At 44.7% G+C, this 11,633-nt stretch overlaps 1 protein-coding gene across 1 annotated transcript; it reads right to left on the bottom strand.

Moving 5' to 3' along the window:
* Nucleotides 1–5,234: 5,234 nt before the first annotated feature.
* LOC120639937 (ABC transporter G family member 1-like) lies at nt 5,235–11,124 on the bottom strand. Its single transcript, XM_039915854.1, has 8 exons — nt 10,866–11,124; nt 10,637–10,716; nt 10,048–10,512; nt 6,753–6,834; nt 6,506–6,634; nt 6,225–6,427; nt 6,053–6,139; nt 5,235–5,963 (listed from the first exon to the last, which is right to left on the bottom strand). Exons 1-8 carry the CDS (start codon nt 11,122–11,124, stop codon nt 5,343–5,345), a joined length of 1,926 nt encoding a protein of 641 aa, XP_039771788.1. The 3' UTR covers nt 5,235–5,342.
* Nucleotides 11,125–11,633: the final 509 nt, after the last annotated feature.

The raw sequence follows: 11,633 nt of genomic DNA, 5'->3' as shown, positions 1-11,633 counted from the left end.
ACATCGGCTATCTGTGCTGACCAGTCAACAGCTTGAGGTGTAGCAACTTCGTGAGAAACAAATGGTTGTTGTACCTGGGCTTGCACATGTTGTGTCGGTTGCGGAGTTGGAGACGCAAAAGTCTGAACTGGAACTTGATGCTGCTCTGTCAGCGTTTGCTGTTGGTATTCAGGAATATATTGTTGCTGATGTGTTGCCCCCCTGAGCTGGCTCATTCACCATGTGTGCCATAGAGTTCAACGTTGCCTAGATAGTGTACGGATCATACTACAGGTGTGGTGCTATCAGATACGGACCCGATACCAAAGTGTACGATCCACCAGCCTCTTGCTGAAGCTGCTAGTGCATTACCAGCAGCAAAGATCTCTAAGGCAACGGTAAAGCACCTTGATTGGATCCCATCTGGCCTGCAGGATTCACAGCCTATGGCCACACGCCTGCCATCATCTGTGGGGGCATCCCAAAAGAAGAAGTTGGCACGTATCCAGGCAGTGTGTTAAATAGATTTCTTGGCGCCGATGTGATCGTCGGTGATGGTGTGGCAAATACCGAAGCCATTGCACCGGAGTTCCAAATGATTGGGACATTGTCGGCTGAGAAGACTGTACGGGCATGGGAGTAGACCTAGTGGCTGGGAGCTAATGCCCGCTGTAGCCGACGCCGTTCCTCTGCTTGCTGCGGTGGCCAATGACCCCGGTTGGGAGTAACACAGCCCTGTGTATCCAGGAGTCTAGTTGTTCCACATAATCTTGTAGATTGCATTTTGAACTGAGTTCGACATGATCTCAGGTTGATTGATCAAGGCATGATGCATGGCCATGTCGAACATCTCCTGGAACTTGACAGTATCTTCAGTGATGGTAATATGGCGTGGCGTGGGAAAACTATTATTTGTATCACCTTGCCTCCTCTGCCGACCATACTAAATTTCATGAGACACTCGTCTTCAAAATTCTCAACAACTTTGGCAAGCTGCTGCTTCTGATCATCATTGAGCTGCTCCTTTGCCACCTTGATGGTGATTTTGGGGTGAACTTCTGCACGGGTGTTACCTTTGTCGGCTTTGGCTTCGTCAGTTTCGCCAACCTCAGCCATGTAGATGTAGCCGTACATGATGTTGTCGTGGCTGTTGATGACGAGTCCCATCAGGCATGCCAAGAAGCGTGTTGATGCGAAAATCCCACTGTAGGGGACTCTCACACTCCACGGACACTAGGGCTGGGGAGATCTACTTTGCTCCGACGTACCGAACCCAATCGGCATACGTACAGTACGCTAGGCATGCTAGTCAATTTGACCTGCAATTAACAAGGAAGTTAGACATTAAATTCTAGGAGGTTATTGGCTAGCCAGCCGATAATGATAGGCACGCACAGATTGGCCATCGTACAACCAATTCGTGGGGTTTCAGGCCACACTCATAGTGGCGCAACCTGCATGCGACACCTAGATCCCATCACGATCGGCTGTCGTTGAATCCGACACGATGATAGCTAATAGAGAACATATCTTGGCTGGATAAATATGATGTAAACATAAAACAAACTAGATTAAAAACAACCTAGCAAGATCTAAGCATACATTGATAACTTGGTGGTAAAAGCAACAACAAGCTAGACTAATCGAATCAAATTAATCTAGCATATCACTAACTTTTACCGATAATTGGTGAGCTAACCAGACGCCGCAGAATGGATCTGGAGAGCTCGATAACTAGTGAACAGTTAGACCCTACCGGATGGATCTAACATGCTCGATAACTTTGAGAGGCATAGACGGAGGAAGAAGTGATGCGCCGTCTACTTGAACCCATCTACGCAACTCTACTCGGAACTTTCCAATAATTGATGGAACATACCTGGTAAGAACTCATAAAGGGAAAAAGCTAGTGCAACTAGGGCGAAGCCTCCGTGCAGAAAGGTAGATGCATTGAATGTAAATGTTTTGTTTGGATGTGGTTTATCAAAGTTTACAAATGACGGAGGTCAACTATTTATAACCTAACCCTAACCTCCCTTGCCGATACGGCAAGATTACAGCTTGAAACATGTGAAAGAAACTTGCCTAACTTAAACAGAATCAAATCCAAAAGATTACTTGCTAACTTCATTCATCAGTTCTTTCTATAGCTCCATCAGCTGCGATGCATTCCCCTAGCCCAAAGGCCCAATATGCTTTTTCCTCTTCTCCGATCTAGCGCTGGCCCATTCTCCATCGGCCGCTTGCCCAACAGATTGACACGGGCCAAAAAAATATTGTCAACAACCGGTTAGACCGGTCTAGTTACCGGTCAGACCGCCCTAGGGACCGGTCAGACCGCTCGACGAACCAGTCTGACCAGTCAGTTTGTTATCGGTCCTCTTTTCTTTGTCTTGCCCCCTGAGTGTTGAATTCTTTGTTGCAGCTCAAGAAGTCTTGTTCTGCAGCATCTTCTTCTCAGGTCTCTCTTCTCCATTGATCACATTTTTTTTCTATTGTCGATTCGGCTTGACTTCTCCAAACTAATACATTGGGATTCTTCAAACCGAGCACATGCATAAGCATTGGAAAAGGATTTTGGTCAATTTGCATTGTAGGAGGAATCAATCTTCCTTCATCTATGGCCGATTGTATTTTTTTACGAAGCACATTGTAATCATTAGTAGCATGAGAAAAAATATTATGGAATTTGCAATAAGCACCCCACTTTAACTCTTCTATTGAAGGAATTGTGTGAGAAAACTTAATTTTTCCAAGATTTGCTAATTCATCGAAGATTCTCTCACACTTGGACACATAGGAAGTAAACTTGATCTCTTCCTTCTGATTTTTTAATCGGCTTTAAAGAAGAACAAGTACTTGGCTTGTCATTCGGTGACCACACAAATTCAGGGGCATAAACCTCTTTAGACTCATCTTCTGAAGAATCTGAATGATACTCAAGAGCATGACTATTGGAACGATGATGCCTATGACTTTCTTGAATCTCTTTGCTTCGGCTTTCTGCCGCCAAAGCTCTTTGATGCACTTGACTAACAGCAAAAAAAAAATCATGGCCCTCTAATTTTTCTTTAACAAGAGATCGCAAGCCATTAAAAGATAAATCTGCTAAGACTTTTGTCAAGATTGACATTAAAGCATCGGTTTTTTGTATCGCAGAATCTTCTAATGTAATGATTAACAGACTCATCGCGCATTTGAATAGCCGATGTCAAATGGGACAATATAAGCTCATAATTTCCAGAAAAGAAATAATCATGAAATGCTCTAATTGTTCCCATGAAGTAATGGAGTTAGGAGCCAAATAACTAAACTAAGAGAAAGCGGTTCCAGTCAAAGATAAAGAAAATAAGCGCATTTTCAATTCGCTTATAGAACCAGCTTCTTCTAATTGGGCAAGATATTGGCTAATATGTTCAATAGTGCTTTTTTATTATCTTTCACATTAAACTTAAAAAACTCAGGCAACCTAAAACCAGTAGGATAATTAACCGTATTAAAAGAAATAGGATACGACATTTCATTAGCTTGAGTTTTGCCTCTAACATCTACTCCAAGATTTTCCTTGATCATTTTAGCCAAATCATTCTTACATTCATCAAGTATTTTCTCAATATTAATTGAAGAATTTGGCTGTATGGGGGTAGACACAATTTGCTAGTTTGGGACTGCGTGACCGGTTGATACGACCGCTCTGACAAGCTGGGGTGAACCGGTCTGACCAGTTGTTGGGGTCGGTCTGACCGGTTGTTGCCCATTTTGCCAACGCTGCACATATCGGTCAAACATCTCATCTGTGATAGGACCGATAGGTGGCATAGTACCTCTGGGGTGGTACTAGTGGTGTATTATACGCATGAGCGGAATATGGAGGTGAAGAATTTTCCATCTCATACATTTGGCGAAAGTTAGCCGAACTAGGGATGCTTGTAAGCGGATCAGAATATGTTTGCTGAGCCACCATCGCATCCGTTGGTGTTACTGTTTGACCACTGAAATAATGCATCGGCATTCCATACTATTGACTCACTGGTAACATTGCCGATGATTGAGAGACCGGAATTTCAGCAGGAACAACAATAGAAACAGGTGATGTATCATCAGTTATCTCAAGCTGTTTGCCGGCTGCTATCCGCGACTTAGCACTAATCAGATTAACTAAACGTACATCTCGCTCAGAGAGCAAATTCTCAACTTGCTCAAGAGTAACACCAGTAGATGTTGCACTTACAGGGGTTGTTACCTTAGCAGATGCATCTGTAGTAGGTGTAGAAGGAATGATGATGTCTTTGTCCTTGGTGACCCTCCCATGTCGATCTATGGAGAAGTGCGACATATAGTGCTTGATGACTTCTTCCTCTTGTTGTCGAATCTCCTCCTTCTCCTCTCTGATCTTCTTCTTGATTTTATCGAAAGCTTTCTGATCTTCGGCCGAGAGTTGTTCAAAATTCGGCCTTTTGATGTTTTTGGCATCAATATCACCGGGTTTAGGGATTTTACCGGCCATGGGAGCTGATTGATTTTTTCCCCTTTTCCCAGCAGAGTTGCCAAAATTGTGTTGACGCCTTTTTTGGATCAACACATGAGTGCGCACGATCGCGCGGCGTGAGGAGGAACTCGCTGCAGTGCCTCCTGCGTGGAGCGGTCAGACCGGTCAGGGGGATCGGTCAGACCGGTCGCCGGGGTGAATCGGCGAAGTCTGACAAATGCTTGCCTGGGAGAGACCCCGTCAGGGCAGGTGCATGTAGAGTTGTTCTAAAGTCGGCAGGCCACCTATAACACCTTCAGACGTCACGGAGACGAAGAAAGAACAGCAGATATGAGATTGGAAGAGCTAGGATTTAGAGATAAAAGTAAAGGCAATAAAAGATAAACAAAAGTAATGTATTGTTGTGTTTTTGATCGATTGGATATCCTCAATCGGCCGTGGCCCCTTATATTTATAGTGTACCGCAAGAAATCCTTTTACATATCTAAATCTATGAACAATCACTAGTTATACTTGGACTCTGCATGGACTGGTCAGACAGGTCAAACCCACCGGTTAGACTGGTCGGTCATGCTAGACCGGTTACGGGGAACAGTGTCGGTTAGACTGTTTCGGCACACTGGTTAGAACGATCTGTTTATTTGGGCCAATTTTGGTCGTCAACACTAAATTATGGAGTGGTCTCAAATGTAAAATAACATAATAAAATTGTAGGCTAAATGCGCAATCAATTTCAAAATTTTATGATATCCTTGAAGAATTATCATATTCAAAATCAAATTTAAATTCTGGTTTAATTTAAAAAGAATTTATAGGACAATTGTTATATACTTGTGACCATAATTGACTAGCCACTAAATATAAATTAACATCATTAAACTTTCATACATCGACATTTGATGATCGGTCCACGCGTCTCAGCCAGCTTTATCATAGCCAAGAAAGTTGCCCGGTAGATTATAACCATTGCACACAAAATTGCAAGATCTACCCACTTAGAGTAGCCCATCTCCACTTGTAATCTCTTTAGTACGTGGTCACCTCCCGTGAGAAGTCCATTAGGATTCAGTTGGTCCCCAAATGCTAATCCAAGGAATTCGTTCTTGTACAATCCCTGCATTCCGTACTTGTGATAGGAGATGAAGTACATTGGGTACTTCCATATAGGTTTTGGGAGGTCATCAGGGAACCTGAAGAATCCACAACTGAGCAGCAGGAGCGCTTGTATTCCAGATCCAAGGGCGACCCCAAGGAGAATATCAGGCACCATCGCTGCAACAGTCATCATCAGTCCTTCCACTAGCATTGTATTTGCCCACAATACTGCCACAAAGTAGATGAAATGGTCCATTCCTCGTTGGAGACCAGTCATGTAGTATATTATTGCACCTGGTATTATGCACATTAATCCTAAGAATGGAGCTGATGAGAGTGTGTTGGCGATCACAAATGCAGTGGCACCATAATGCCCATTCAGCCTTTCCTTTCGAAATACCTGAATTCCCAAAGGAAAATTTCTTTATTATAAAAGCTGCAGAATTTCAGTTTCTTGCGGACAGTTGAAAAGTTTCATTAGAATAACACCTTCATGTCCTCTGCAAAAGATGGGAATCCTCCAAGTGAAGTCATTGTCAGTATTGTTGTTATACACATGATCAATGATACTCTAGCCTGGAATGCGTATGTTATTAGTCATTGATTTTTCTCTTTCTGTCTCATATGGTTTCCGCTACATATTAAATTGTATACATCTTACCTGGATGGATCCCATACTAGTGTCGCCAATATTATAGAAAATACTGCCAATGCAGAGGCAGACACAAGTGAAAATTGCAAATCTCAACCAGTAGTAGCCTATGTCTCGGTGCATATTGACGCATGATCTTCTGATGAGCACAAGCAATTTGATGAAGAAACCAGCTTGCCTTTCCTTAATTAATGGCGGAACCGGTGAAAAATAAATAAAATAATAAAGTTCTTTATGTGTTTAGAAAAGCTCACCTTATTTGGGGGAATGAACTAATTAAAGGATATATACATCATTCTCTGTCCCAATGGTCTGAATGTTGGTTGCCAAACTATGGAGAGATCTGAAAGAGTTAATGAGAGTTTCAATAGCTTCAGCTGCACTTGGAGACTTGAGACTGGATCCGTTTTTTATTTCCTGTTCCACCAAATCACGTTAATGCTAGACAAAATGTATACGTATTAACAATTTTTAATTTCTAGATATTATAACCATTCCAATAAACGAATTAGGAGTCAGAGAAGGTGTATACCTCATCAAAATCTTTGTTTATAATTCGTAGGTAGTGATCAGAAGGATTCCTCCTCAAGGGACAAGGAAAGCCATTGGCTGTGAAGAACTACAACATTGTAGAGAGATAAGGAAAACCATCAGCACTGAAGGACAACAAAAAGTTGTGTCCGCAACATATATTGAACAAAACAATAGTACTGATTGCTACATTATGCATTCTAAAAAGATTGAAGACCCATTTTGCCCTAAAACTTGTCTTTCAGTTTGAGCACCCCCGAGATCCTTGCTACTTGAAACTCTCGAAACCGTTCCGATTACCAACCCCCCCTCTGGCATGGGATATATGTGGCATGTCAGTCCCACATGCCAGATTCCAACTCAATGTTTTGCTACTTCAGTTACATTGGCCCCACCTGCAAACCCCCTTCTTTAATTTGTGTGTTCTGCTTAATGTCTGAACGACGCCAACATCCAATTGGCAGTCCTCCGACCGTTGAGGAGGTCGAGTCGAACAAGAAATTCTTACCTGCATGGCCGAGTTTGATACTCCCATCCAAAAGCAACAGAACCCACAAAACCAATCTTGATGACAAATTGAATTCATGTAACATAATTCAATCAATTGAGAAGTAACAAGCGAATGAGATGAATTTCCATCACCGCCTAGGCTCAGATGACTTTCAAGGATGTCTCTGTTGAGTAACCATAGAGGATGTCTTTGAATGGAGTCGAGTTGAGCCTCAAGACAGAGGAGGCAGTTGAGGGAGGTGCTAGTGGATGGATATCCCCTTGTGATGCTATCGAGAGAGCCAGAGATGGGGATGTAGGGCATCGACGAACCAGGGAATCATCATGGAGGGATCTGAGCTAGACGAGGATTGATATTTGGTGGGGAGGAGGAAAAGTTTGATTTAGGAGGTGCATGTGCATTAGCCGCTGGAGGATGAGGGGATGAGGTGGTTGTATAATTGTCGACAAGGTCCTCATCATTGATGGAGACGGAGATGAGTGAGTTGAGGTTCTCATTGGAGATATGGTTCTTGAGCGTGAAGAAGTAACTGCAAGAGGAACTTATGCATCAACCATCCAGTAATGAGTTGTGCATCAACCGAAGTCAGTCTCCGCCACCGGCCACTGCCCACCGCCGCAAAGGATGGAAAAAATGAGAAAACAAGAAGTCGATTTGAGAAAGGGAAGGAAGGGACGGGGCATTCGCTAGAGGGAAAAAGAGCTTGCCGGGGCCAGTGTTGGACGTCACAAAAGTAATAATCTGAACTGAACTCCTACGCCTAGGACCCGCATGCCATCGCCATGTCAGCAAAATACCTTGGAAACCACTTTGAATTGCCTTTGGAGTTCAATAAATATTTCTGTGTTTGGAGTTCATGTTCTTTTTAAACTTAGAGATAAATTTGAGGGTGGATTGGCCTTTACTCTTTTAAAAATAATAAATATGTTGTTTAGCCTACTACCTAGGCCTTGTTTAGTTTCCTTCGAAATTCCAAAACTTTACAAGATTCCCATCACATCGAATTTTTCAATACATGCATGAAGTATTAAATGTAGCTAAACGAAATAACTAATTACACAGTTTATCTGTAATTTGCGAGACGAATCTTTTGAGCCTAGTTAATCCATGATGGGACATTAATTACCAAATACAAATGAAAGTGCTACATTATTTTACATCCAAAAGTTTTTGCATCTAAACAAGGCCCTAGTTTGGACTCCATTTTAGGAATAGTCACTAGAAAATGTAGGTGTTTTGTTGGAGATAAGGATAACGGGTATCCCAAACATAGTCCGTTAAGGTGTGTTAGGCCAAGTAATAACCAAGCAATACGGAACAACCGAGGCCCAACATGACAACCAATAGATCGGAAGGCCCATGGGTGGAGGGAACGGCCCACTCCCCTTGGGAGGCCGCCGTCTCACTCAAACGCCCGACCCCCACAGAAGGGGGGCCTGTCTCGACCGACCTCTGTGGGAGGGTTCCGCCTCGCTCGACCCTCACGCAGAGGGGTTCCACCTCGCCCGACCCTCGCGTAGGAGGGCCCACACAGCCCGTAATCATGGCTCTCCTGGATATCGGGAGAGATCCCGGATAAAGGCTGGCTGCCGGAGTGGACCCAAAAAGTCAGGGACATGACCGCCCTCCACTCCTGTACGGAGACGGAGTGAGTGACAGGTAAGCTCGCGCCGATTCAGGAGGAGGCACGGTCTGGCCACTCCGCCATGTCATGACGGGACTAAGAGCCATGCCCCACAAATGGAGGACGCGGCAGCCAGGCTGGAATCCGGCTGGCAGGCAGAAATCCCGTCTCCCACGACGCTACGATAGATTTTGTGTCAGAACGTACGGACTGGACGTCCCCAACAACTCAAGTCAAGATAAGTCAACAGGACCCACCGTTGAGTCATCAAGCAGGGTCGGGAGTCGCCAGATCCCCACTCTCTCTCTCTCAGTGTAAATCCTCACCCCTTGGGCTATAAAAGGGGGAGGGCGCACCCTTTGCAGGGGATCCGAACATTCCCACTCCCGCACTCGCCACACACACACGCACAACTAAAGACTTGAGATCCTTGCTCCCTCTCTCTCGCCCGTTTGTACCCCTACTGCAAACATTTGAGTACAAGAGCACGAGAGCTCGAACTGGACGTTGGGACGTTCCGCCCGATCCAGTATAAAACCTTGTCTTTACTTTACTACCATCCGATCCTGTGACGCGTAAACAAATTTACTAGCCGGTGATCCGAAACGCGGACATGTTTGTACTCCCAGGCCTTCCCTATGTTATTGATTCAAATAAATTCTAAAGGAACTGTCTTCCCAAAAAAAAATGTATAGAATGATTGTTTGTCACATTCCGACTTGATTATACGAAACTACTCCCTCCTTCCCCGTTTATAAGGCATACACGTATATCAAGATTCAAACCTTCTCATCTTTGACCAATAATTTGACTATTAAATTTTTGTTTTTATAATGCAAATTTCATATGATTGGATTCATAATCAAATATAGTTTACAATGATTATAAGTTTATAATCAAAAGTGATATAATATATGATAAATAAATGGTCAAAGTGTTGTTTAGAAGACTGTGTCATGTTCCACCATGCCTTATAAACGGGGAAGGAGGGAGTATTTGTCATTAATTACGTGGTAATCTATGAAATAGTAACGGTTAGGTATTTTGATACTGGGCACGACTCTGAAGTATTTAGTATTTGTCAATTTCTAAGGCTTAGCAAATGAGGAGTGCACGAGACTTATTTTTTTTAAAAAAAATCAAACCGGTTAAAAGACCGTACTAACCTCAGCTGCCTCAGGAGTTGGCCCAAAGTACACCATCCTCCCATTCGCAAGCAGGCAGAGCCCATGGAAGAGGTCGAACACCTCCGTGCTCGGCTGGTGAACGGCGGCGACCACCGTTGTCCCCGTGGTCCTCGCGAGCCTGGCGATGTGCGCCAAGACATGGTACGCAGCGGCGCTATCGAGCCCGCTGGTGGGCTCGTCGAGGAAGAGCAGGCGCGGCGACGCGAGCAGCTCCATGCAGATGCTCACCCGCTTCCTCTCCCCGCCGCTGATGCCCTTGCACACCCGGCCGCCGATCCGCGAGCTGGCCACCGCGCCCAGCCCCATCTCCCAGATGGCGCGGTCGGCGCGCGTCAGCTTCTTGGCCAGCGGCATGGAGCCCGGCAGCTGGAGCAGCGCCGAGTAGCGGATGGCTTCGCTCACCGTCAGCGTGGTCATCAGCGTGTTCTCTTGGGTTACATAGGCCTGCGATAACACTCATCATGCTGCAATCCGGCAGCTCTGCGTATATGCAAAATGAAATACTACTAGAGAATTATGGTGTGTCATCACTTCTCATCAGATTACAAGAAGGAATGGAATGTCTTACCAAGGTGCCGTAAGAAAGCCTTTTCCGCCGGCCATTGATCAAGATGTCGCCTGTGCCATTCATGTCTACCCCGAGTCGACCTACATTTGCATTAATTCAATGGGGAATAGGAATACTGATGATCTCACCTGCTCCAAGTTTTCTACTTCCAAGAAATAGAGGGAAACTTCGTAACCGAGATCCTGATTACACAATGAACGGAATAAACGAAAGATTGTTTCTGCGTTACCGGACAGGGTGTCGAGAAGCGTGGTCTTGCCGCTGCCGGAGGCTCCCATGAGAGCCAGCACTTGGCCGGGGCGGGCGCAGCCGGTGATCCGGTCGAGAATCTGCTTGTGCCTCCCATTCTCGTCGACAGCCGTCACCGAAACATCCCGCCAGGTGAGGAAAACCCCATGGCCGGTCTCGTGCTCGCCGCCGACGTTGAGCGGCGTCGTCGGGCACGGCGATGGTGTCCAACGCTGCAGCATCGCCGACGACACCGCCATTGCTACTTGCTAGCTTCTCGCAGCGGTGGGTAGACGTGCGGGACTGGTCCTATATATTTGCGCAGCTGCTTCCCTTGCAGTTGACAAAGCGAATATTTATAGCTTGTTATTTATCCTTGATATCTATGTCACAAAATTAACCAGAGTCTCATAAAATTAAACTATATATGCGTTAGTCAAACTAGGACAAATATAAATATATAATCATAAATGATGAGCCACGTCGCCAACGTAGTTCTCAGTTGAAATTGCAGCTGCCTGGTTTAATTTTAAAAGAGCTCCATAGATGCGTGATCATGTGCATGGCAAGGTGCGCTCCGCATGTGGCGCGAAATTTATATATATCTTGTTGGCATGAGATCTCATACGGAGTACAATAATAGAACGTGTAGGGCACGAGAACTGTCTTAATTAGCTGGCATAAGATACCGAAGCCCTCCGCTTTATATTCTGAAACATTTTTAAAGACGAGATCGGATCGTCTTCAGATATACGAAGTCAGGATGAAA

The sequence above is a fragment of the Panicum virgatum genome, chromosome 7K (genome assembly GCF_016808335.1).
Source record: "Panicum virgatum strain AP13 chromosome 7K, P.virgatum_v5, whole genome shotgun sequence".
Classification (NCBI taxonomy): Eukaryota; Viridiplantae; Streptophyta; class Magnoliopsida; order Poales; family Poaceae; genus Panicum; species Panicum virgatum.
This window is presented reverse-complemented; position numbering and strand designations above follow the sequence as displayed.